Source organism: Indicator indicator, chromosome 4 (assembly GCF_027791375.1).
Source record: "Indicator indicator isolate 239-I01 chromosome 4, UM_Iind_1.1, whole genome shotgun sequence".
Taxonomy (NCBI): Eukaryota; Metazoa; Chordata; class Aves; order Piciformes; family Indicatoridae; genus Indicator; species Indicator indicator.
Genome location: NC_072013.1, coordinates 44,888,796 through 44,916,373, shown reverse-complemented (window position 1 = coordinate 44,916,373; position 27,578 = coordinate 44,888,796). Strand labels below are relative to the sequence as shown.

At 40.5% G+C, this 27,578-nt stretch overlaps 1 protein-coding gene across 1 annotated transcript; it reads right to left on the bottom strand.

The window, feature by feature from the left end:
- Nucleotides 1-124: 124 nt before the first annotated feature.
- On the bottom strand, nt 125-20,596 carry BRMS1L (BRMS1 like transcriptional repressor). The gene is made up of 10 exons (XM_054400194.1): nt 20,438-20,596; nt 14,206-14,296; nt 10,539-10,666; nt 8,296-8,375; nt 5,539-5,635; nt 5,046-5,129; nt 4,176-4,240; nt 2,705-2,744; nt 1,959-2,085; nt 125-308 (listed from the first exon to the last, which is right to left on the bottom strand). The coding sequence occupies exons 1-10, from the start codon at nt 20,571-20,573 to the stop codon at nt 185-187; spliced, it is 972 nt and encodes a 323-aa protein (XP_054256169.1). The 5' UTR covers nt 20,574-20,596; the 3' UTR covers nt 125-184.
- Between the last annotated feature and the right edge of the window lie 6,982 nt (nt 20,597-27,578).

Here is a 27,578-nt window from a genome sequence, read left to right as displayed (position 1 = left end):
AACATGATTTTACATCCTCAGGTTTCCGAAGGCCATCCCTATGAAGTTTACATACAGCACTACAAATACACATCAGATACTGTTGTAAATGTAAAAGGAATACAAAACACTATTAAATACAACTTTCACCCCATGGCACATCAAGCACGGCAATACCACTTGTTTCACATTTGGTTAGCAACGGTCAGTTGTGGTTATGCTTTATTGAATATTTTCCTTTCTGTAGCTGAGAAATATACAGCTTGGACTTGCTTCCATCTGGTCTTTTAAACCAAACTTCATCATGGTTAATTGTTGTAATTATGGCACTACAGAAAACGAGGGAAGGGTCAGGGAAAGAAAAACAAGAAGAATTTAAAAAGCTTATCAGCTCATAAATAACCTCAAAACTGCAGCTGTATTTCCATACAGTAAATGAAAACATGTCAAGAGATACTGGCTCCATTGTAACAGAGTTCTTTGCTATCTGCAAGAGCCTTTAGTGAAAGCAGTTCATTTTTTCAGCCATCTATCTATTTTCTTTTCCTATGAGAAGACCCTCAACATGTACAAATATATCAATTGTTTAAAAGAACAACAGTCCCTCACAGAAAACACAACAATAGACTATCCATGTCAGAAAACATACTCTGAAATTACTCTGAATACAAAGTATCTGAAAAAAAGTTAAACATACTGAAGCCCAAGATTTAAAAAGCAGGAAAAAAACAATATTCAACTGTCAGTCATTATAGTGAGACCATAAGAAAGTAAGTCAAAGCGTGATTTACTGAATCATTCTCACATGAACCCTGTTTGTATGTTCCTTGTGGTAAATTTGAATACAAATAGTGAAAGAACAGCCTCCTTATACCCTCTAGGGAAAAAAATAAAGTAGAATTGAAGACAGAAAAAATACTCACAACCAGAGATTATAATTAATGGAACAAAGATTTATCGTATACTAAGTGTGACAAAACTCCCTCTAGGAAACTCTTCAGCCTTAAAAGCTGCTGGAATCTTGAAAGGCTGGGGAAGTTCCACTGTATGGTTGCTCTGCCAAGCATCAGCTTTTGGCTTTTGCCAGACCCTGGATACTAAGATCTTTTCATGGCCCAGTATAACCGCTATGTTCTGCTAAACTAATTCAGAACTCTTTAAAATTCAGAAATATAGAGTTTACTGAAATGCCTTCCTGTTCCAGCCTTGGATAAACACCAAAATCACCAAATCATGTTCATCATGTTCACAAAGGGAAGAAAAGAAACAGCCAATTTATAGTAAACTACTGCTATATGAAGGTAAAGTTAATTTTCCTGGGTAGCTGTGTATATTTAATTAACACTGTGCTTAGATTGATTTGCCCCATTCTGTAAAAGGTAAGGTAAACATTTAATTTTCAGTATTATTTTAAATATACACACCTTTTAAAATTTACAAGTATTATCCATGCAGAGAAAATACTTTTAGATATCTGAGACACTCAACCATATTTTCCCTGTAATATTTAGGCTGTTCCCAGGTAGAACCTTTGTTAAGAGAAGGGCATACTGTAAAAAGAGTTCAAATTCTATTCTTTCAGAGCATTAATCAACTGAAAACGAAGCTTATGTTTAATGGCATAGAGTATTTTTCCATAATTGCGTATTTTGGAGTGGGCCAACAGATCAAATTCTTAAAGTAACAAAATCCCAAGTTACTAAAACAACTTATTTAAAAGCTGTTCAAAAATTAGTAAGAGCTTAAATTGTTAGTGAGATCCCACCTTGACAAACACCTCATTACCTTCAAAGAAGTCCAGGCTTTACTAGCCCCTTTCAGAAGTCCAGCATTCAGCCAGATCTGACAATGCCTGTCTTCCAAAGTGAACTAACACATGTTACTGAGGTGGCAGTATTTCCAAGCAAGCCTTCGCTGCCATCATCCTAACTGTTGCTTAACATGAACATACAGACCTTCATAAAATGGATAATCTTTACCTTGTAGGACATTCATCTTTCTTATCAATGCATATTGTCTGTCCACGTCCATACCACTCTCCATCATAATAAAGTCTTCCTTCTTCAGATCTAGCACTGTGTAGATGCTTTTCTAGTTTGACAGGTGCTAAAAGAGATCAATCATAGTAATTTAATATTGTCTTGGCATAAGGCTGTTGGATGTTCAAATACACTTTCATCAAGTTTTTTTACATTGAATACACATTTTTCCATTATCTAAAGTAGCCTCTCTTAACAATTACAAGAATTACTAGAAAGCAAGAAAACTGGAAGCAAGGTACATTTTCCAGTGATATAAATTAAAAGTTATGTTTCCATTTTCATATAGAAGGAGTTACCATTCCTTTCCCATAGCTCTGCTTTTTAGGGTTGCAGTGAATGTGAGCGTCCTTTAGAATGCACCCCTAAGGTCCACATGCTCTCAGATTCCTGCCTCATCTTGCATAAACACTGTCAGAGCTTGCTAGTATTAATTGGTGTAATCCACTTCAAGAATTCTAGATTTTTGTTGATCATTTTCTACAAGCTGGGCGTCAGCACAATCATCAGCAATTGAGTTACAAGTACCAGCACTTGAGAGAGAGGAAAACAAAAGCTACAACTCACACCTCACCTCATCCTCCACCACTACATCAAGGCTAAAATAAATATGATCTGCCTGGAAGCTGTTTGTATCACTGTGCACAGCAAGTTCTGTCTTATGAAACCCTGCAAAGTTTACTTACGTTCCGGCTTTACTCTGTGTGGCCCCAGCGTAGCCATTGCCTTGAAACACAAAAGAAAATTAAGTTAGTCATAGTCCTATTTTCTTAACTGCCAGCCTGAAGTATGAAGTTATATGCAGTGTAGCTCAGGACACTTGCTTTTACATGCAAAACCACAATCAGAAGAGATCTAAAATAAAAGTGTGCTTGATGGTGACTTAGTAACTAAGTAAAACAGCGTTTTGAAGGTGGGGAAAAACAAATCACCTTCTTTAAAAAGTTTTGATTTCAAGTAAGTCAGGAAGTTTTTCTAAACTAAACCCTCCAAACTGCTGTTATGTAAACCTGTCAAGAAAATACAAAAATGATTTTAACTCATTCTGAAAAAGAAAGTGCTGTATGAACAACCTACTCTCTTGATTTCTGTGTTTTCTTATAAGCTCACAAATTTTCTCTCACGTGAAATCTAGATCACGAGTAGTATTAAAGCAGGTTTTAAAAATGCCTCCAAGTTGCATATTTGGTTGGTTTTTTGATTGTTTTCCTTTTTAAACATTATTTCCAGATAAGGCAAAATCCTCAGCAGATTTTGGGGTTGCCACTATTGTTTAAAATCATGTAACATTACAGGAAAGAAACTGGGAGAAAGCTATTTTGTGCTTGTTCTTCTTCGGCAAAAGGAAGTCAGCACAGGCATCACATTTTAATTCTTCTTTAGGAAATGTGTACAGGTATAAAACAGGATGGAAACAGACTCAAAGCCATTTCCCACTAAGGTTTTGAACAGCAGTTTGCTATTCCATAAGCTGGGAAACACTAGGGTCACTAGGGGAAATGTTCTGACTGCAGATGCAAGGCAAGGATAACATTTCATTACAGCCAATTAATTTAACAGTTTGAGAAAGATCTGAAAAGGACACTCTGCACTTAACTGGATTTATTTTTTCAAACACATCAGCTGATCAAACAGATTTCTCTTCCTGCAAACTCTGATTCTCTTAAAATCTGGGAAAACACAGTGTTTTGTTTCATATATTAAAAAAAAATTATAAGGAGAGGTCTAAGCATAGAAATCATCATAAAATAAGGTCTTTGCTATGGGAAAACCTACTAGATGATATACATTTAGAAAAGAAAGATTTAACTTAAAACAAAATCTTATTAAACTATCCTAATTTCTGTTCAATGATGATAGACTATGAGAAAGCAGATCCTCTTCACACAGTCTTTAGGCTCACTTTATGATTGAAAAATATGGGCTTCCCATTTTAGATATAACCTGTTCCACCACTTTAATGGATGTCTCAGCATGATTTGAGTGGAACCACAAAAAAAGCAGGAATAACATAGCTCGTACTGGATTGATGAGCTGACTACTGAAGAAACAAAATCTGATTAGGTCATGTAAGAAATACATGTTTAAAGAGACAAAAGAACTAGACAAGAATGCAGGCAAAACCCACACTCACTGGCATCCATCCTTTCAGCTTACCTTCCTTATTGTTGTCCAGTCTTCAAGTATATCAAGGTCTTGTAACATATAAACTATATAGGGGCGTGGAAAAGTTAAGGAAAGCTCTTTAAACAATAAAAATACTCTCATGTTTTAGAAACACATTAGTAGCTCTACTCTGCCAATCTTTCACACAAACAATACCTATGTTTTTCATTTAATTTCACTTCATATACCTACATGAAATGAAAAGCTCATCAAAAATATAGAGAGAAGACTCAGTTTGAAAAGGCATCTCCTTTCTCTGGGGAAAGGTGATACCATCTCTCAGGTGTTACACCTTACAAAGTTTCAGCTGCATTCTCATCCACATCTACGAAGTCATCATCAATACAAAATTCTTAACTAACATACTCACTCTACAGGAAGCCTTAAACCAACAAACACCTCTTCCAGCCAACTCAATTCTTGGAATTTAAAACTTCTAATCTAAGAGGGTTATAAAGTTTGTGGAATTGTGAAGTAATAGGTTGAGGTAAAGATCCCAGTAGGAGAAGCAAAGCTATACAGGCCAAGTTACACAAGTCAAGTCATACTTTGCAACCATAACACCAATCTATTTGTTGCTTTAGCTTTGTAGCTTTATTTTTTAAAGAGTCAGAAAAACAAACTTTTAGGAATATTGTCCATATGAAGTTGCTGGTTAGATAAGAGAATCTTAATTTCAATCTTCATAAGAGTATGTGCCAATATGATTTCTCTAATCTGAATTAGAATAACATCTGCCATGCAAAATTTGGTTTTGAGGATGCACTCTCACTTCAGGTTTTATTAATTAAATATGTCATTAGGCTAGCTATAAACCAGCAAACACTACTAGAAAGGACAATGATTTCAGGAAAAGGATATCTGATACAACAACAGGTTTCTTCTTATCTGGACTAAACGGATCCTTCCTTTTCTTCCTGGACTGCAGCTCATCATTCCATAATTCTGAAAAGGCATAATAAGAACATGCTATGAATCAGAAACATCTATGCATTTAGCTCTTTTTATAGAAGAAATCATTGTCTGAAACTGAAAAAATAATACATTTCCTAGTGAAAGGCTGTTTGGATCAGAATTAAGGTCTTACATGATTATGTAGTTGGATTAATACTCCAAAAACACACAAGGGATGCTAATAACTACACGCAAAAGATTGGTTTTAAGCTTAAATTCAACTCCTGCCCAAAGTCTACAGCTGAATAGCATTCTACTGGATAACCTGAAATTCACCAGACATACTATGTGCACAATCAACTAATCAGTAGCTACCACAAAACTAAAAGCAGGGGGAAAAAAAAGGCAACACCAAACAAATTAATAATTAAAATCTCAACAACTTTGAACTTCCACGCACCTGAGGTAATGTCAATGCTATGCCTGTCTTCTTCAAGTCTTCTAATCTTCTCTTCTAGTTCACTTTGCACAGTATCATACAACAGAAGTTTTTCACTCTAAAAAAAAAGCAAGCAATTAAAACATTTTTACATGACCAAATTGTATCATCTAAATATACAACAATTTAAAGTCTCAGCAGAAGGCAAGTAAGAGTAGCTTTAGGTGAAATTTTTTCAAAGATATAAAGCATATGACACTTCCCTCTATCTTCTCTCATAGCATGAGATCCTAGATCCTTAAAGACAGCATGCTCACTTGACCTAAGTGTAAATATAATTATCAAATATCAGGAGCAAGAATAAATAAGCATATATAAAAGCATGCTGCTAGATATTCAGAATAACTCTTTGTATTTTCACACAAACACAGAGCTTTCCTTTCAAATAAAGATTCTATTCCCAATGAACCACTGTGAAGTAGTGACCTCTATGCCATCTTTCATTACAAATCAGAAAAGCTAATGTTTTCATGGAAAGCTTTTTATTAAGCTGCCTCCAATATTAACAAACCTGGAGTCATTTATAGAAAAATTGTCATCTGTTACCATGGTATTTATAATTGTTTTTCTAGTTCTGAAGAATACCTTCCCACATAAGAATCTGTTGAGCACATAAAATATTCTAGATAGTTGTGAAAGCAAAACTTTCTACCTTAAAGCAGTGAGAAACACTTTTAAAGCACTGCTTTAGAAAATTTATCTACTCCACCCTTTTAAAAGGCAATTTCTGACCCAGATTAACATAATGCCTTCAATGTTAGGTGTATCATTAGCATTTTTGACACAAAAACACACCCTGATGCAAACTTTCTATAACATTTTGTGCAGTCTACACTCTCTTCCGTTTCAGAATGAGAATATCAACTTTGTAGTAAACTTCTCTGAAGTACAGTCCACACATAGGACTGATACTAAAATCACACAGTAGCTATATAAATCAGTTACCCTTTCTAAGGCAGCATCAAAACCCCCTAAACTCTCTAAATTAGTAACCTGGAATTAAGCTAATTTCCAAGCTTCAAGGAATTAAGCTGATTTCCAATCTTGCACATATCCTAAACACCAGTAGGAAATACAGCTAAATTTTACATTTGAAAGTTCATTGGGGAACAAAGAGGGCTTGGACCGACTCACTGACAAAACAACTTAAGCAGCACAAGTCACTGTGTTTAGTTATTTGCTACCATGTCCTTTGCCAGAACCTGTAGTCCCTAGAGCCAAGTCAGGAGATGTCTGCACCTCAATTGCTCCTGCCCACAGCACGTAATTCTATCAGAAACTTACTTTCACCACTGTACAAGCCAGTATGCTGAAGTGAAGCAAAACAGTTGAGCCACAGATAAAGAACTCTGTTCTATCAAATGGCTGTCATGTTTACCATTCTCTTCAAGTTAAACTCCAGAAATCTCTTTTCATGTATTTTTCAACCCCCTAATTATAAAAGAAGTTTCTCAGTGGAACTGAGAATGCAGAAGCCTACTACATATATCTGAAATGCCAAATGAGCATTATCTGTTCTGAGACCACATAAAAATTCCATTTTAAAATAAAATAGTGATTGTGTTTAGACACTTGTTTTACTTCAAGCACGTGGTGACAAATAAGCTGTGAAAAGCTGTTACAGGCATCAGAGGCAGTCTTGTTGAATGGTTATATTCCATTGCAACAGTGATTCTACAAGCAGAACTGCTGACTTTAAAGAGCTTTTTCCCCATGCGACCCTTCCTGGATGGTGAATATTTGAACTCTGAAGGTGTTACAGCAGATACATAATAGCAAAACATGGAACAAGGACCACCTTAAAGAGTAACATATAGACAAAACAAATAAGTCAATCATTGATGAGAAATCCTGCAAGTTTCACAGAATTCTGTCCAACCTCAGAAGTATTCACAGGAGCAGACAGTCAGTAGCCCTTTGTTATACTTTGATCTTTCCCAAGGGATCAAGAAAATGGATTTTTTTTTTTTTAATGTACACAGGCATATTCTTGCTTATTGGTGTAGCTGGAGGCACAGACTTCAGTAATGTGGTAAACTGCTCAGAAGAAAACACCTTTGAGCAGCTGTAATGAGGGCTGAGGAGTATTCTAATGCAAACCTCAGGACCTAAGGAGGTGTGTTACAGCACTGGACATATATGTACTTGAGTATTTGTACTACAGCATCCAGTATTTATTTCAAGGAGAGGAATGTATTTTTCCTGTATCTGCTTTTGGAATGATGACTCTATCACTAGTTATCCAAGACATCTGAAATTATTTATTGTTGTTACTATTATCATTATTATTAGTGTTATTATTATTGTACATTACTGTATATTATATGTAATAGCAGCAACAATAATAGTAATATAATAAGAAAAACAACAACAATAATAAAGCTTTGGCTAAAACTATGACAGATGTTATTTACTGCTCCTGGTCATCTTTTCATAATAAAAGTAAAAAAAAAAAAATAGAATTGTGTGGTAATCGATTAATAAGAACCTGTTAATGAATAATAAAGAAACCTCAGCTGTCCTTAAATGCAAAGCCAAATTAATATCAAGTTCATTTTTTATATGCTGTGAATAACCTCTTAGGTGGGCTTAAACATCACATGGTAATTGCATTCAAATAGCAACCAACAGCAACAACAAAAACATGCACTGGAGTTGGAAAGCAAGACAGAGAGTAAAGCTGGAGCTTAGCTATCAATGTGAAACAGCTGGCACCACCTCACAGTGCTGTCGAGAGGCTTGGATTTCACATTCATACTTGTTCTTCACAGATTCCAGACAAAGCTCTCTGTAGATACCTGAAATCAGACAAATTACAGCAGTATTACTGTCTTTTTCTAATTCAGAATTGACTTTTGAGACGGCTTGAGAGTCCCAAAACATGGACGTACTTAAAAATACAGATATACTGGGCATTTACAGGGACTGGCTGCTTTATGGAGTAAAAATAAGAGCAAGCAATCCCTCAGGGTTGAAGACCTGAGGAAAAATAAAAGCTATTTTAACTTTTCCCCCCTATCAATCAACAAACTATACCAGTGGACATGCCAATTTTACAAAACAGATTTCATATTTCTGACCAAAACACCATGAATATCTTCTAATGGAACAACACAGCTACCAGCAATTCCTCTGAAAAAACAAACTGCAAAGCATTATGTCAACCATCCTTCTGCTGTCACTTTTGATCTGGAATTCAGAATGTTCCTTTCTTACATCTGTGTGTTATGCTGCCCTTCTTTGTTGGTTTTGTTATTCTTTTTGTTTGTTTGTTTTTTAATATTTAAAGCTGACTGGCAAATCTAGGTCTACCGATTTATAACCACTGCTTATTTGCCTGAAATTAAGCAGTATAGGTAGGAATACTTGTAGCAGAAACACCTGCATTCCTAACTTGCCAATAAAGATCAACATTTGGTGCTCAGTGCCTTAAAGAGCAGAGAAACACAAGGGCTTTTCTACTACAGATGCAAGTAGATACACAGTTTAGCTAAACACAGTTTAATTTTTTTCCCCTTCTTTCTCTCAGGTAGAAGTAGACTCTTACCTGCTGGAGCTCAAGTCCTGCTACTACCCACTTCTATCAAACAGTTAAAAGCAAATAAGCCTGTTCTGCATTTTCTTGCTCTCTATGGAATAATTTTATGAACCATGTTGAGAACAAAAGGAAAAAGACCCAAACCAATCCTGATTTCTACTCTCAGCTTCAAAGAGAGGTAGTAGGTTTTTACTCTGGGCTATTTTTACTTTGGAACATATTTTTACTTCAGGGCTGCTGAAAACAAATCAGGAGAATCATTCTTCCTATCCATGCCCAGCAACATAAAAGCACTGACAGGCAGTCACACTCAAAACTCAAAATCAAAAGCCTGGATTAAGGTTGCTTTTATAGCAAACCTTCTGAAAGTTCACCTGCAAAGCTTCTGAAAAGCCCAAGTGGGCTACTTAGGACTAACCAAGTAACCCAGAAATCCTAGGTCAACAGTTGAGAAAAAAAAAGTATGTAGACCAGGAGGGAGAGAAATGCGATAGGCCAGAAGATTTCAAATTCTCCTCATAGCTTGAAGTCAAAAGGACCAATGGAGACATACTGAGTAGCACCTGAAGCAGCACTGGCATTGAGAAATATAAACAAGCTTGCCATTTCCCCAGTTTGTTTGCACCATCCTTCTGATGAACTTCCTAGAAAAGATACTGGCATAGCATCTCTGGCAAAAGAGATCACAGCTGTCTGTCTTTTGGCGCTCTGACAGCCTGTGTTAGGTAACCCTTAGACAGCTGAACTACTACTAAAGGAGTTGAGCTATAACATGAAAAGAATTTACAGTAGGGAGATATAGAACTTTGTCTCCTACTGTTTCATATGACTGTATGTCATCTCAGAAGAAAGAAAGTTCTTGCCTGTTTTTCCCATGAGCATAAAGGCCTATCTAAAACATTAGTTTTAGTCATTAAAATGCAACTTAGATAAAAGCTGCTAAGGATGAGTATTTTCCTCTTTCCCAGATGAAACAGGAAGATGGAAGCAGAGGAGCAGAAGAGACACAGACTTAGAAGAGCAGGATCAAGATGATCATCTACGATGATCTGTCAAGCACTTCATGAGCTAGCACCTATATACTTCTAAATTTCAACAGTGACTGGTGTGTAGCCTTGATCCCAAGTCTTCTGACTAGTAACAATTATTACTGGTTTTGAGAAATTCTGTACTTACAAAGCAGCCAGCCAGCAAGTAAAACATTAAAAAAAAGCTGTCTTTTTAGCGTGATGTTATCAGGCAACCTGTGCCAAGAGGTAAGCAACTTATTCATTTTAACCCGAGAAGTATTTTGCATTTAAAACTACGCCACAGTATTTCTAACTTGAAAATACACTCCTTTAGCAATACTAAAGGAAAAAAGAAATTTGACCTTAAAATGCATAACAAGTTTACACTGCTGAAACAGCAATATTCATTTTACCTGCCACCTTGGTTCGGATTTGCATATTTTCTTGTAAAGCTGCCAACGGTTCTAAATATTCAGGCGCCTTCCCAGCTATGACCTCTTGTAGTTTTGCATCCACTTGGCTTAATCTTTCTTTGTAAAGTCTTAAAATAATAGAAATTGGGAAGAAAAATTATTTTAAAGCAAACACAAGTTAGAAGAATTCTTTTTTAAAAGAACTATTCTGCATCTCCTTCTTACAGAAGGACATGCATCTCCTTCTTACAGAACACCGACTAAAGCGAAGTTAAGATTTGTTACCATTTTAATTTGCCAATACATATTTTCTTTTTGGAACAATATTTCTCATGTCTGTTAAACATTGATGGAAAACACATGCAGACAATCAGGTGTGTAGAAAGCAAAGACAAAATGAAATGTACCTCCATCGCTAATGAAAAAGAAAAAAAAAAAATTGCATGGCTGTTAACAGGATTAAGGCAGAGAAAGAGGTGAATCATAGAATCAACCAGGTTGGAAGAGACCTCCAAGATCATCCAGTCCAACCTATCACCCAGCCCTAAGCAATCAACTAGACCATGGCACCAAGTGCCTCATCCAGTCTCCTCTTGACCATCTCCAGGGTCGGCAAGTTCACCACCTCCCTGGGCAGCCCATCCCATGGGCAATCACCCTCTCTGTGAAGAACTTCCTCCTAACATCCAGCCTATACCTCCCCTGGCACAACTTGAGACTGTGTCCCCTCGTTCTGTTGCTGGTTGCCTGGGAGAACAAACCAACCCCCACCTGGCTACCACCTCCCTTCAGGTAGTTGTAGACAGCAATAAATTCTCCCCTGAGCCTCCTCTTCTCCAGGCTAAACACCCCCAGCTCCCTCAGCCTCTCCTCACAGGGCTGTGCTCCAGACCCCTCACCAGCTTTGTTGCCCTTCTCTGGACACATTCCAGTACCTCAACATCTTTCTTGAATTGAGGGGCCCAGAACTGGACACAGTACTCAAGGCGTGGCCTAACCAGTGCTGAGTATAGGGGCAGAATGACTTCCCTGCTCCTGTTGGCCACACTATGCCTGACACAGGCCAGGATGCCATTGGCCTTCTTGGCCACCTGGGCAAAACCACCTGGGGTTCAGTAAGGCAAAGTACAATGTCCTACACCTAGGTCGGTGCAATCCTACATATCAATACAGGCTGGGGGATGATGAAATTGAGAGCAGCACTGCAGAAAAGACCTTGGGGGTGCTGGTAGATGAGAAGCTGGACATGAGCCAACAGCATGAGCTCGCAGCCCAGAAGGAAGGCCAATGGTATCTTGGGCTGCATCAAAAGAAGCATGACCAGCAGGTTGAGAAAGGTGATTCTGCCACTTTGCTCTGGCAAGACCTAACCTGTAATACTGCATCTAGCTCTGGAGCTTCCTCAACCTGATGGAGTAAGCGCACAGAAGGGCCATGAAAATGATCAGGGAACATCTCTGCTATGAGGACAGGCTGAGGGAGCTGGGGTTGTTCAGCCTGGATAAGACAGGCAGACCTAATAATGGCCTTCCAGGACCTGAAGGGGACCTACAGGAGAGGGACTGTTTACAAAAGCCTGTAGTGACAGGACAAGGGGCAAAAGTTTGAAATTAAAAAGTAGATTTAGATTGGATGTTAGGAAGAAGTTCTTCACAATGAAGTTGGTGGAACATTGGAACAGGATGCCCAGGGTGGTAGTTGAGGCACCAACCCTGGACATACTCAAGGTGAGGCTTGACAAGGCTCTGAGCAACATGACTTAGTGAAGGATGTCCCTGCTTACTAGAGTGGGATTGGACTAGATGACCTTTGGACGTCCCTTCCAACCCAAACCATCCTATGATTCTATGTACAAACTCTACTGTATGCATTAATACATCAGATGTTATCTGTTTAAACATATCGATCCTTGAGGAGCATGCTATGGACATGGTGGTTAACACAGAGCTAACACATGGCTAGAACACAAGCAAGGGTGCACAGTGCGCTTGGCTGGGTGGGTCACACACATCTGACCACACAGCATCAAGTTCCAGCTACATCAGAGCAAGCAGTTATGGACTGGGTGCTGTCAGTGCTTGGTGCTATGCAGATGATTGACCAAAACTGTTCAGTCAGGACTTTCAAACAGTGATTTGCCCATCACATCCAAACTCAGTTTCCTTAAAAAGGAGAAGGCAGGCATAATCACTTCATCATCTCTGCTATTAGTTTTAGTCATTGTTTATGCATATTTTCTTCTTTCCCAACTTTACTACCTCCCTACAAATCTTCTTCCATCCAGTTTTCCCAGTCCCTAAAAAATACCCCAATCTCTCAGACATTATGTAGACACTGGTTGTTTTTCTCCCCACACACCACAGCCTTTCCACCTCTCAGACACCATTCACATTCTGTTAGGCAGAGCAAGTTGTAGGTCTCAGTTCTGTAACAGAAAGGACTATCTCACAAAATAAACACACACCTGAAATGTAATGACATCTGACAAGATTCTCAGTTAAAATACTTGCCCAAGAAAAGACAAAGTCTCAAAGTTTTATTTGTCAGGGATCTGGTTAAGTTAGTTGCCAAATTACTACCAATTTAAGTTGGAACAGATGCATCTAGCTCATCTGGGAACGCGTAGAAAAAGCCAACTTAAAATACATACAAAATACTGGTTCTAATACAAATGAATTCATTTTCAAATAACAGTGGCTACTCATTTTATTTATTTTACTTCAGTAGGTCCTTACTACTGATGTAGATATTATGGCAAATTACAGAAAGATAAAATTATTTTCCCTTTTTTAAGTATAGGTATCTGGCTTGCAGTAACTGTAAGAAACGTGTCCAGAGAAGGGCAGTGAGGATGGTGAGAGGTCTGGAGCACAAGGCCTGTAAGGAGAGGCTGAGGGAGCTGGGGTTGTTTAGCCTGGAGAAGAGGAGGCTCAGGGGAGACCTTATTGCTCTCTATAACTACCCAAAAGGAGGTTGTAGACAGGTGGGGGTTGGTCTCTTCTTTCCGGCAACCAGCACTGAAACAAGAGGACACAGTCTCAAGCTGCGCCAGGGGAAGTTTAGGCTCAAGGTGAAGAGAAAGTTCTTCACAGAAAGAATAATTGGCCATTGGAATGTGCTGCCCAGGGAGGTGGTAGAGTCCCAGGTGGTGGTCCCTGAAGGTGTCCAAAAATTGGATGTAGCACTTGGAGCCATGGTTTAGTGGTCATGAGGTATTAGGTAGTAAATTGGACTTGATGATCTCTGAGGTCTTTTCCAAACTGGTTGATTCTGTGATTCTGTAATTGGTACCAACCTTAAAAATTGCTGTGACACTCTGAAAAAAACAAACAAATAAAAACCCCCAGCTTCTTACTTGGCAAAGATACTGCTTGGGACTGTTCCACATACATAAAAGGATGAGAAAGATCTTGAGTAAAAAAAAATTCATAAAAATCACAATCCCTTGGTTCTGCTGATTTTGATGCAGCGTACCCATACCAGCCTTTCACAGCAACATCACTTCAAAACCATCCTTAGAGCAAAACTGAAAATAAATACATACATACATTGAAGTATTCTGGAACAATCATTCTTCTCCAAAAGTAGCATCCAGATATGTGAAAGACAAGGAACACCAGCTGCACACAATATTTTCATAGAATGGATCCTCAAATGAGGCACTTACTGATCTTTCAGGTCTGTAAATTGCTTTTCAAGATTGGACATCTCATCTAAACACTCCATTCGTCTTCTTTCACAGTCCTCATCATCCATTTCTAGAGGGGAAAAAAAAAGAAAAAAAAAAAAAGCCTTTGTTAAGCGTATTTAGAAGTTAGAGATGTTCTAAAACTGCTTTTATAGCAGGTATTTATCCAGGAATTAGCTCTCTACAGTTAAGGTTCAACCAACCAATTATCAACCAGCTTTGTCCTACACCAGCTATAGAAAGCAGCATTGAAGTCTTCATCCTTATTGTTTTGCAAAGGAGTATGGCAATTCACAAAGGTGATGAAGTGAAAGGAGTAGCTTTAGGGCCAGCATAGCTACTAGGATCGAATAGAAGTTAACTCAGATCTTCCACACAGACCTCTCAATGTATGAAGTTTTCTGCACACAGCTTCTTCCCGAAACTATCACAAGCTTTTTAGACTAAAAACTGCACTAGACCTCTCTGCCTGGATGTGAAAACTGGCAGGCAATGGAGCACTGGTAATCTGCATTACAGTGGTACCTATGATTCCAAATCAAAGACATGTTACGGTTAGTACAAGCCAAAAAAAAAATAGTGTGTAGAAAGATTTAAAACATGATATAACCTAAAGTACAGCAAGAAAATTTAAAGACAAAGCCTAAAAAAATTTACACTGAACGCTTAGGACACTGGGGAGGGTAGGGGAATAGAGTATTAGGCAGTTAAGAGATACTATTTTATTTTAAAGTATTTTTCTCCGAATAAAACAGATAGTGGATTACAGAACAAGACTGAAAATCAGATGAAAGAGCAAAAGTTTTATTTGGCTGTCCGATGTAACACTCTAGTCAAAACTGATTGGGCAACTTTTAACTTGGCCAGACTTAAGGAATGTGGCAGTCATATTACTCAAAGAGTTGCTTAAAGTATTTATATGCTTTAATAATAAGGCTTCTTTAAAATTTCAAGGTGCCTCTCCAAAAAGCCAGACAGGAACAAGCACTGGGATACCAACACTTCTCCCACTTCATTCTCAAACTCAAATACCTGTTTCAGATGTGTTCAGCTATGCTTTTGGTTAATACTATGTTTTAGTAAGGAATTCACTCAAATTTTTTCCTTAACACTGATTTTATTGTTTCTTTAAGTTTTGGGACTACAAATCAAGGAAAACAGATTAGAACTGTAACCCTGGCTCAAGATCATGGCAGCACCAACTGCTGGAGGGGAATGAGACTGTATCTCACATTTTAAACTTCTGTTGCAAAGGAACTGTAGAATCATAGAATCAGTCAGGGTTGGAAGGGACCACAAGGATCATCCAGTTCCAACCCCCCTGCCATGGGCAGGGACAACTCACACTGGATCAGGCTGGCCAGAGCCTCATCCAGCCTGGCCTTAAACACCTCCAGGGATGGGGCCTCAAACACCTCCCTAGACAACCCATTCCAGGGTCTCACTACTCTCATGGTAATGCTTTGGTATCCGAGGGCACAGCTGATTCTTGTAGATACTGAAATAACAAACTGCTGTCTGCAATCTCCCCTCACCTACCTATACACTTAAAAGCCTTGGACTTTCTGCCTAGAAGTCTGCATTCTACTGTCATTCATACTGAACAGCAATTCGCACGCTTAAGTCACCCTTCAACTGTTCTATCTTTATTCTGCCTCCAGTAAGATTCATAAAATGATAAAGATTTTCAGACTTCTGACATATTTTTAATTCCTCAGTTACAGAACTTCTTCCCCATAGCCTTAAACAACATATAGATTGGGGAACATGGAGCATCAAAAGTAAGAGGTTTTAGGATCAAATCTCATAGCCTTCCAGTTGAAAATCTACACCAGTGGAGACAGAAGATTCCCCACATCATATTAAAACACTTGCTAATAGGCCCATCCTGTCTCAATACTTCAGATTCCTCATAAAGTTCCACACTGGACAAAAGTATTAGGGATATTTTTAAACACTTCCAAAATCACAGTCATTCTTTTCCCACTATATTCAAGCAGTCCAACTCAGTAACTAGGGCAGCCTGGTTTAAAGACAAAATACCCTATAGTATTTAAGATGTTAACAGCACCTAAAATAACTTTTTTTTTTTAATAAGATGTGACCTATAAGAAGTGCTCTAAAAATATAGCCAAACTCTCATTTGGGATGGCAAGCATAATTTGTGGCTTCTTTATTCATTCCCAATATGCTATTCTATATCCTGGTCAATAAAAAAACTCCATAGTAAACACATAGCATCAAAGGGAACAGGGCAGAGTGCCAGCTCTCAAGGGCAAGTTAAGCTTCTTCTAACTGCACCTTCTGTATTCTCAGGCATCTACTGGGAAAACAAAAAACAACAGAAGGCTGACTGCAAGTAAAGCAAATGACAAATTTAACAACAACAAAAAAAATCCTTTCCAAAATCCCTTTTTCCCCCTCATTCTTACTAATTTTAATTAAGACTTATTTCTTGTGGTACTAATCATCTTATGTCTGTAGGAGCAATATGCTTCCATGGAGTATGTTCATATTTGTCAAGACACTGAGACAAGCATGTAATTTCCTGTAATCATCACTTTAAGTGCTCCCTTAAAAGCATTTCTGTGTGGAATGCAATAGGAATTATCTGGAGAGGTTCTCATATTGTTTTAAAGAAACATTCACAGACTAGATTAATTTAAACCACGATTCCTCCTTGCTCCCACCCCCTAATCTCAGAAGCAACCAAGACAAGGGCAAGACAACAGATGTATTTGCCTTCAATAAATATCAACCAAAGTGCCTTTGAGGACACGTAAACTTCAAAGTCTTCTTTAAAAATATTAATTATCAGAACTACAAACACAAGCGAAAAAGAGCAGACTTCAAAGCTGGAACTAACAGAGCCAATCCTCTCTTCAACAGAGCCAGTGAGATGGAGAAGAGAAAGAGTGAAGTTTATATTTGTTATACCAAGCTCCCTTTCTCACACAGAAAATGACATTTTTTTAGACATATAGATTAACAAGAATAAGAGATGAAGAAAGGGCATTCCCAGATGGCATCTAGCTACAATACTAACTGAAAGGCTAAGTAAATTATGGTTACTGTTGCAGTACTGCTCCCGGACCTCATCCAGGAGTCTGTCACAACCCCACGCTTCGCCCACCCACTGCCCAATAAACTTGTTTATTGCTCTTCACTTTCTATGTTCCCCTGTTGGTATAACCAATTTAGTATATCAGAACTTCTTGAAAAGCCATCTCCATGGATTTCTTATCCAAAATACAGTATTTCCTTTCTAGTCTGTGTACAATTCTAACAATAAAAGGAACTGAAGCACGCTTCCATAGCACATCTGTGCTTCCAAGGCACATCTGAAAGGAACAGCAGAGGCTGCTGTGCGAACAAAGACATAATCAGATAATACATTTCCAACTTAAAACATGATAATTACCTCCAGCTGCCTGCCCTGGTACCCTCACTCAAGCTCACCTTTTTTCCAGAATAACCATCAGCATACGTGGATGCTGTCTAGTTTCAGTTCCATCAAAACAACCCATGATAGTTTAAGCACATTCTTCTGGTCTTGTTTTTCAATGGATTCACTTTGAGAGAACAGAGGCAAGGAAACACTGATAAGCCTTCCTCAGTAGTAGGTCTTTAATTGTATCAAGAAATTCTCCACTTACAATATACTTTATAAACACTGCATAGACATTCAAAACTGAAGTCAGTTACATGGCTGGTCCAGCTTACCAGGGCCTGGATCAATTAGTACCAGTTTTGGTGAACGCAAACCAAATTTGTTTCTAATCAAGTTAAACTCAAAGCTTCATTCCTGGCACTCAACAAATTTGTTCCAACATCTATGAATAACACAAGGGTTTGAAACAATGACTTGTCCTTCAGGCAGCTTCCAAACAAACATATTCAGTTCAGGCCATGGAATCTGAAGTAAACTGTACCTACTTTGGAGATGTAAGGGACTCTGCATCACCTACTCAGAACTACTTTTATACTATTTTTATTTTGCCAAATCAGTTGCTTATAGAGACACCAATACAAACACTATGTTTATAATGAATTTGCTAACTCTTTCAACTGTGGGCCACAGTTCACTGGTTGAAGACTTCCTGTGCAGCAGTGCATGAGACAAGAGAAGCAAGATCTTCCCTCAGTTGAAGGAACAGTTCAGAACTATAAAACTCCCTGTTTCAGGGGGCCTCTTGTCTAAACCCATGCAAATTGTGAGTCCCAAATTCACAAAAACATGTAGATGTTCAATTAACTGATTTAAGTTGGAGGTTTTCACGTATTCTTACAAAACTGCAATTTACAACTTCTGCTGCTATTAAACTGTCATCTATCTAGCCACTGATTTACACAGTCCCCGGGGCCTCCCATTTATGTAGCAGACTTAATTCACTGAGACATTTTCACTAGCTACCTTTTTAATAGGTTATCTTTCTGACAGCTTAGCATACAAAGACTCAACAAGCATTGAGGACAGTGCAAGAAAGGGGACAGGTAACTAAGGCATATCAGCAAGACAGCAGCAGCTAGCAATCTGATCCAGGTGACCAGTCATGGACCAGCATCCTAACTTGTAAAATGGGGTTCAATCAGCAATACTTACCAGCTCAAAGGCATGAAGGTTGGGGGAAAAGGGGAAAAAGAAATAAAGAAACAGTCCAAACCACTACCTTGGGTAGATTACCTGGATCTGTGTTAACCAAGCCCATCTTCTGTGGGACCCATTCTGCTGCAGAGTATTAACTCAGATCAAGGTGTAAGGGAAAGACTCTACTCTCTCTCAGTATGGCAGCCCTACTTAACCAGCACTAGTATAGTCTTCACTCAACTTCTGCAGAGTCAGCTTGTCTGTTTCTGTACTGCATCTGTGGGGCTCCAGCACCTTGCTAACTTATACACAGCCCAGACAAGGGCAAATTCCTTGAGTCCACATGGAACTACCATAGCAAGGCTTTCCCTCACCTGCATGTATAAAAGCCATAGGATTTAATATTCAAGATTCCACAGACCTTTTAGCAACAAAAATGGAGAATAAACTGTATGTTGAGGGTGCTAACACACAGATAAATCAATCACAAGTCAACATATGCAAAAGCATAATTTCACAGGTGCCTAATTTGTCCAGTTCATGGCATCCCACTACTTCCACTGTGCCAAGCCCAGAACTCATGTCACAAGTCAATATGCTAATACAGACATAGGGTAGGACCCCAGCAGACCACTCTAAGTCACTCAAGGTGCAGAAACACACATTGGGACCACAGCTAGCACAGCTATGTACTGCTTTTCAGGTAGCCCTTCTAGTGACAAAGATGCTACTTATGGAGCTTACTTACTTATGGAGCTCAGATGATTCCTGAGCAGTAGTGTACACACCAGCTGACCAGTATGTTTCCCAGTAAGTGACCCTTTTATGATTTACCTCTCATAACTATAAGGGAAGTTTGAACAGATAATAACTTTCTTCTAACACAGTGGAAATTGAGCACAGGAAAAGTAATGCTTTTCAAACAGAATTCTGCCTAAGGATTTAATTCAAAAGCTATCATCCAGAGGAAGCTGTGGACAAAAGAAGGGGCCTTCAAAAGAGCTACAGTTGAAATGCTTTGCAGGAGTCCAGTAGTACTGACAAAGCTTCCCATGGTCCCTCAAAGACAGGCCTCAAAACAAATTGAAATTCACGATTTTGCATACAAGGAGATACATACATATATGCATGTACACACATGTATACCTGAATTTTGTGCGAAGGCATACACACGCATGTATGTATGTATGTATGCCAAGCCTCCAAGTGCAGACGTTACGAAGCAGACCCCCTGAGGGCCATGTACTCATGCCCAGCAGGGCAGAACCCACAGCACCTCCACGGAGGGGCCCGCCCCTCCAAGCCTGGGTGCCAACCGGCTCTGGAGCCGGCAGCTCGGCCAGAAGCGAGGCTTCTGTGCCTATGCGCCCCACCATATCCCTCTCGCCCTGGCTGCCGGCCCGGAGGGGAGCCGCGGGGACGAAGCAGAAGCTAGGCTGGGCTGGGCCGGGCCGAAACAGCGGGGAGGGCGGGGTCACGGAGGGGGTGGGCACCAGCAGCCACCGGAGCCGACGGGGAGGGGGGGGGCGGGACCACTCTGTCTCCCAGGACAGCACACTGGGCGCTAAGGAAACCGCCGCGGTGACCCCGTCAGAGGCGCTGCCTTCCAAAGGGCCGAGGTACCTGAGCTGTCCCCTTCTTCGGACACAGATGAGCTCTCGGTCTCCTCCTCCTCGGAGCTGCTGCCCTCATTCTCCCCATAGTCGACCTCCATCTCGTCATGGTTGTTCTCCTTTTTCTCCCTAGAATGGACCGGCATCGTCCCCGCCGCTGCCGCCGAGCGCTGGGACAGCCCTTCCCGCCGTCGCTCCGCCACTGCCTCCGGCCCCTCCGCCCCACCCCTCCCCGCCTGCGCAGCCCGCCCCGCCGGGCGCCCTACACGCCCTCCGATTGGCCGGCCCCCCTCCTCTTCGAGTACGTGTACGCGTGCGCGGGGCATTCTGGGAGTTGTCGTCCGCGGGGAGGGTGGTGGCGCCGCTCCGTGGCTGTGGGGGACCGTGAGGGACCGGGCGGGGAGTAAGGGCTTCCAGCGCCCCTTTCGTCGTCCGGAGGCACTCGCGGCATGCTCGTCACTGAGAAGCTCCACGGCGGTCAGAAGAGTTAAGAGCGCTTCACATCTGCCCGCGTCTAGGTGGCCTGGGCAGGGGAGTAGGCCTGCGGGATTCGACTGTCGCCGTTTCCTGCTGGAGCAGCGCAGGGAGGATGCGGGGTCTCACGTCAGCCCATGCCGCCCGCCTGGCAACCCCGCATCCACACTGCTACCCGGGACCTATTTCAACCTGGCAAGGCATCCTTTGCTGGTCACCATCTCCTTCTCACCTTCCCCCTTGGGCTTCAGAAGGAAAAGGGCCCGAGAATAGCGACCTCCCCTCCAGAACCTATTTTGGTCCCCAGTAGCACATTCTGTGCCATGCTTTAAATTAGACTTGGTCTCCTAAAGCTGTCAGCAACGACGGACTGTGACCATGAGAAGGGACTAAATGGATACACTGCAATTTGTGCAGAGTTGGGATAGGTTTTTGGCTTTGAGTGCCAGTACTTTACTATTAATTTGCCAGTTGCCATTGATTGTGCTATGTGAGATGTACTGAATACAAATGATGTTGCTGGAGCAAGCTGTCCCAACTGTCCCCTTGCTATGAAAGGTTTGTTTTGGGACATAACACACATCCAGGGAAGTCTGACAGGGATCCCCAAGGGTCATGAAATATGCAGTTGATTGTGGCCTGCAGGTACAAATGAGCAGTACCTCTGGGGCAAAGGTGAGCTTAGTTGTACAGCACAGGCTCAGTTCTGAAGTCTGGGACAAGTGAAGGAGCAGTAGAGAACCACTGTGTTATCTCAGTGATGCAGTGTGGTGCTCCAGGGAAGTCAAGGTTGTATTTTCATGGCAGTAGCAGTTCTTCATGTTGATGGAGCCAGATGTAGGCACGCTCTGCAGACAGGAAGTCATGTGAAGCAGTTAGTAACTTTTGAACTTCACCCATGGACTTCCACCTCCGTAGCAATAGCTGCCCACCTCACCCACATTCACCAGTACTGTAAGTCACTTCTATTCTCCCACATCTCTATATCTAAAGCTGATTTCCCTGGATCCCCCCCCGGAGACGTGTATGTAGGTGTGCCACCTCTTCTCCAAGAAAGAAATATTGGATGAAATTAAACCTCTTCTGTCCTTCACTGTGCTTTGTAGCCAGCCGGGGACTCAGCAGAACCTGGCATGCCTTTTCCACACTTATCACAATTCTTATAAGTATATGGTAGCAAAATCCTGTGATTCCTAAAAGAACTAGGCAGCTGCAGCTGCTAAAGACGTTTCTTTATCCCGCCTCCACTTCTCCCTAGCGCGCTACGGAGCTCCCTCTTCAGGTACCCTCTCACATTCCCAGCACCTCACGGCGGTACCGGGGAAAGAGGCGATAGGCTTTGCGCGGAGGGCGGTGCATGCTCTGCAGCGGCCCGGGGGCGGGGGCGCTCAGTCTGCAGAAGGCAGCGGTGGAGGTGGACGTGTAGCACCGTTCGAGGGAGCCGGCATGGGGCTTTATTAAAGTCTCCGGTTGTTTAACAGAGCAACAGGAACTGAACTGGTCCTCTAGTTCTTCCCGGTATAGAAAAAACTTGCAGAACCCCAAAATCTAAGTGCTGTTTCATGTAGTTTTAAAAACTTAGAGAGGTGGTTACCGAGGAGCCTTTACTCCTGTATTCCTTTGAGCTAGCATGACGAAGGTTACTATTGATGTCTGATACTCAGATAGATGAAAAGATTTAGGAGAAGGCCTGGAAAAAAGAGCTGGAGACAACCCCAAAGAAAACCAGTGAACTTCACAAACTGGCTTGGAAATTTTGCTTAAGAGATATGTAGGCATTTGATGAAAAGAAAGCCAAGAAATAAGATTGTCTAACAATCCCAGATTCGAGTGTTGCATTTTGGAAATCAAATGCTCTGAACTAGAAAAAGCTAGTGAAAACACTTGAAGGGAAAGGAATGGAAGGAAATCAGAAAAACTTTGGCCTGCTTTTAATTTCCCATCAAAACAGTTGGAACTATGTCTAAGCAAGCTAAAAATAAGCCCTAGAAGGAAATCCAAGTTCCTATGCCACAGTGGAAATCAACAACCAGGATGGGGAATTGAGACAATTTTTTTTTCAGTAGTACACGATTTTGTGTGCTGCTCCTGTTTGTAGCCAGGAGAGGGAAGGATTACCCAGCTAAAGCAATATGAACACCATCTGTCTTGAGGAGGGGGGGGAAAAAAAGTACTGCTTTAAGTTACCCTGACTCTTCAAATGAAGTGCTAGAAAACCTAAGGGAAAAGGGTATTTCCAGGAGCTATATATGCTAGTGGCAGTTTATAATTTGTTTCTAGAAATGTAAAGTTAATTAATCTTTTCACCTATAAGCTCTTAACAGTGGCCACACTTATCCTAATCAGCTGTTTAGGGCCAGATGTGTACTCAAAGGAGAGGGAAAAGAAATTCTGACTGACTTACTAGAGGACTTGTAAAGATTTGTGTCTTCCTGTGCATACAAAACTGCTAGGAATCCAGTCAAGTACCAGAGGATCAGTTTGCCAATTGACCATTCTATCAAGATAAATAAAAGGAAGCATTAGGTGCCTACAAAGCTGGTTTTTTTCTTCATCATCACTTATGCCCTTTGCCAGAGTAAAACAGACATTAAGTAGGTGATTGTCATTGTCCTCATGGAAGCAGAGCTATAATTTTACAGCTAATTTGTTGAATGGAGACAATGTGTGGAACTTGGATCACTCTAGAATTTGAAAAGCAGTTACGAGATTTCTAATTCTCAACCTGATTGCCAACCGTTGTTGTAGCAAATAACTGTATAGTAACTGAACTTTCTGAACAAGAAGATGGTAAAGAAAGGAGCCAAAGGTAAATAATGTAAGTCAGTAAGATACAGGTATAGATGAAACCTTCAAGGAAAAGCAGGAATGAGACCTTTTACTGTGTTTGGTCCAATACAGTGCATTACATCTTAAGGAGTTTGAAATATCTTCTCATTATGAGTTTCTCCAATTTCAAATATGTAGCTGGTCTTTCACCACATCACAAGTTTGATTGTGGGGAGTGAGGTCCCACAAAGGGGGCAAGACATCAACAACTTAGCCAGGTCTGTCAGGATGTGTTATTAACAATGAAAGAAGAACCATGAGAGAAATCTATCTAGAAGATGCATGCAAGGTTTTAGTCAGTTCTTGTGCCTCATGTGTAGAAAGAAGTGGTAGCACTGGAGTGTTGTGAACTCTGGCAAAGAAATTATGTCACTTAAAATAATTTTTATCCAGTATCACAAATTATATACACTGGATGTTCCATCACATTAAATTTGATTCTTTACCCTCTGGTTCCTCAGCCTGAGGACTAGAGAAAAGCCTATGTCACTCCAGTCTTCAAAAAATGGCAAGAATGAAGACCCAGGAAACTATATGCCAGTCGGCCTCACCTCCATGCCTGGAAAGGTGATGGAACAGCTCATTCTGAATGTTATCTCTAAGCATGTGGAGGAAGAGAAGGTTATCAGGAGTCCTCAGCATGGATTCACCAAGGAGAAATCACACTTGACCAATCTGATAGCCTTCTATCATAGCATGACTGGCTGGGTAGATGAAGAGAGAGCGGATGAGGGTGGATGTTGTCTGCCTTGATTTCAGCAAGGCTTTTAACACTTTTTGCCATAACGTCCTTGTAGGGAAGCTTAAGAAATGTGTGTTTGATGCATGGACAGTGGGGTGGATTAAAAAGTGGCTGAACAACATTACTCAGAGGGTTGTGATCAGCAGCACAGAATCTAGTTGGAGGCCTGTAGCTAGTGGTGTTCGCTAGGGATCAATACTGGGTTCAACATCTTCATCAATGACCTGGATGAAGAAAGTGTATCCTCAGCAAGATTGCTGATGATACAAAACCGGGAGGACAGGCTGACCCACTGGAAGGCTGTGCTGCTATTCGGAGAGACCTGAACAGGCTGGAGAGCGGGGCGGAGAGGAAGCTAATGAAGTTCAACAAGGGCAAGTGTAGAGTCCTGCACCTGGGAAGGAATAACCCCATGCACCAGTAAAGATTAGGGAATGACCTGCTGGAAAGCAGCTCTGTGGAGAAGGACTTGAGAGTCCTGGTGAACAATAAGTTAACCATGAGCCAGGAATGTGCCCTTGTGGCCAAGAAGGCAAATGCTATCCTGGGGTGTGTTAAGAAGAGTGTGGCCAGTAGGTCAAAGGGCATTCTTCTGCCCCTCTACTCTGCCCTTAAAAGACGCATCTGGAGTATTGTGTCCAGTTCTGGGCTACCCAGTTCAAGAGAGACAAGAAACTGCTGGAGACAATGAAGTGAAAGGCTACAAAGAGGGGACTGGAGCATCTCATAAGAAGAGGCTGAGAGACCGGGGGCTGTTTAGCCTGGAGAACACCAAGAGGGGATCTTATCAATGCAAATAAATGGACTTGTTGATCTTAGAGGTCTCTTCCAACTGAAACAATTCTATGATTCTTTGATAAATATCTAAAAGGTGAGTGTTAAGAGGATGGGGCCAGACTTCTCAGTGGTGTCAGGACAAGGGGCAACAGGCAAAAACTGCAACACATGAAGTTCCATCTGAACACGAGGAAAAAATTATTCACTGCTAGGGTGCCAGAGTCCTGGACCAGGCTGCCCAGAGGTGCTGTAGAGTCTCCTTCTGTGGAGATATTAAAAACTTGCTTGGACATGATCTGGTGCAACCTGCTCTAGGTGAAACTGCGTTAGCAGGAGGGTTGAACTATATGACCCCCAGAGGTCCTTTCCAGTCCCTACCATTCTGTGATTCTGTAATTTCAAAGTGCAGTATTAGGAGGTGGTTCACAAAAACACTGAAAAGACTGTTTTCCTTTAGGACAAGGTGAGCAGCAAGTTAAAGTGGCAGTTGTGTTGTGAAAACTACTAGCTTTGTTTGAAAGCTATTTGGTCATGTTTCTCCCTCAGCTAGGCAAAAATATTGTGGCATATGCTGCAAATGGTCTAAAGCTTGAAACCACTAATCAAAATAAACTCAAAGACATATGACTTATTTCTAAAAGACCCTGCTGGAGATAAGGGGAGAGACTGGGGGCAAAATATTTCTTTCGATAAAAAGAAAATAATCTGTGTAAAATTGGTTCTCCTCTAGAGGTTGGTAGACATGCAGTTTCTGCAGGCCTCTTCTCTTATGGAAGTTCTTTTTTGGGTTTGTCAATATTGTAAAAGTATTTCATAAGTTGGAGAAGAAAAAGGAAGGTCTCAGTGGTTGAGAGATGGTGTCTGAGAACTTTCAGTTCAAAAAGAAATAGTAGCTGTCACTGTATCAGTAAAACCTCTTATATGGGAGCTAGTGCTTACATTAGAACTCAAACATCGTGGAGTTGATTCTAGTCAGTGACAGTCTAAGCCCTCTTGCACCATGGGACAAGAATTAGTAATGGCTACACAACTTGAAAATAATTTCCATGTGTATGAAAGTTTCTCATCATGATAGGCTGCCTGTTCTTTGAGCATGGCTAACATAGTCACACTGTGTTAAGAAAACACAGCTTAGGTAATGATTGTTGATTTGATTTTTGAGTTGATTTGGGGTTTTTGTTTTGGTTTGTTTTTTTTTTCACTTCAACCCTACTTTTGAAGCCATTGTCTAATTTAGATCTACTTTTACATGAGAGCACAAGTATTAAAGATACCAAGTTTCTATGTGTTTTGTGAAATGGTATCTGGAGCAAAGAACCCCTATTAATGTCCCACAGAGGGAATCATGTAACAACTTTTACCCTTCCAAGGGACAGCAGTGAGCTCACCAAATTGTTTAAAATGCATTGTTAAGATTTAATTGTAGTCAGGCCTTTTGCTCATCTCAAATAGGTAGGGGAGGACTAATCAAAAGAAGGATTGTGGTTGTAGAAGGAGGTGACTCATGGCATTCAGTAGCTAGAGTGCAAATCAGAGGAAATACAGCTTTGTTAATCCTGTAGCTCAGGGAAAAAAATTGTTCAAGCCTGAGATCTCTGGTGGTTGGAAAGACTGTAGTGTTCTGACTTTGTACCAGATGCTTATTAAAAGGGATTAACACTGATACACTGCTTAAAAAACAAAGCAATCAAGCTAGAATCGGTTAGTCAGGAGAGTAGAAGCTTATGAAGAGCTCTTGCCCTTAATTACAGAAGCATGCAGATTCCAGAGATTCACCTATGAGATATGGAATTGTGGAAATGAAATGGGAATTTGTACATTTTTGCACAGGAACAGGATTTTATCAAAGGAACAGCTATTGGTTCCATTATTCTCATATTCAAAATATTTTACAGTACTCTGAGACTTGACTGCTTAGGTCAAAGTGGCCAATGTCTCCAGTATCAATAAGTTACACTTGAGTACAGAATCCTGGTTTTGACTATTCAAACCTTAACTATCTAGGTTTGGGGATCTTTTTCTCAAATTAAATAAGTATCAATTTAGTTAACTAAAAATTAGTAACTCAGGATGGTTCCCAAACAGGAATACTGTAGCACAAGCAAAGCCATATACCCAGAGGATTACAACACGCCATCCTAATGCCCAGGGTACAATTTAAAGAGGCTTCTTTCTCAAAAGCAAGACAACACCCTCACCTATAAACCATGGAAGGTAGTATAGAAAAGTAGATCTAGGAGTACTTAAAGCCTCAAAGCAAGCCAGCTGATGAGCTTAATGTGAAGAGAGAAGCAGCAGTGAAACACTAAAAGAAATTCTTTCAAATTTA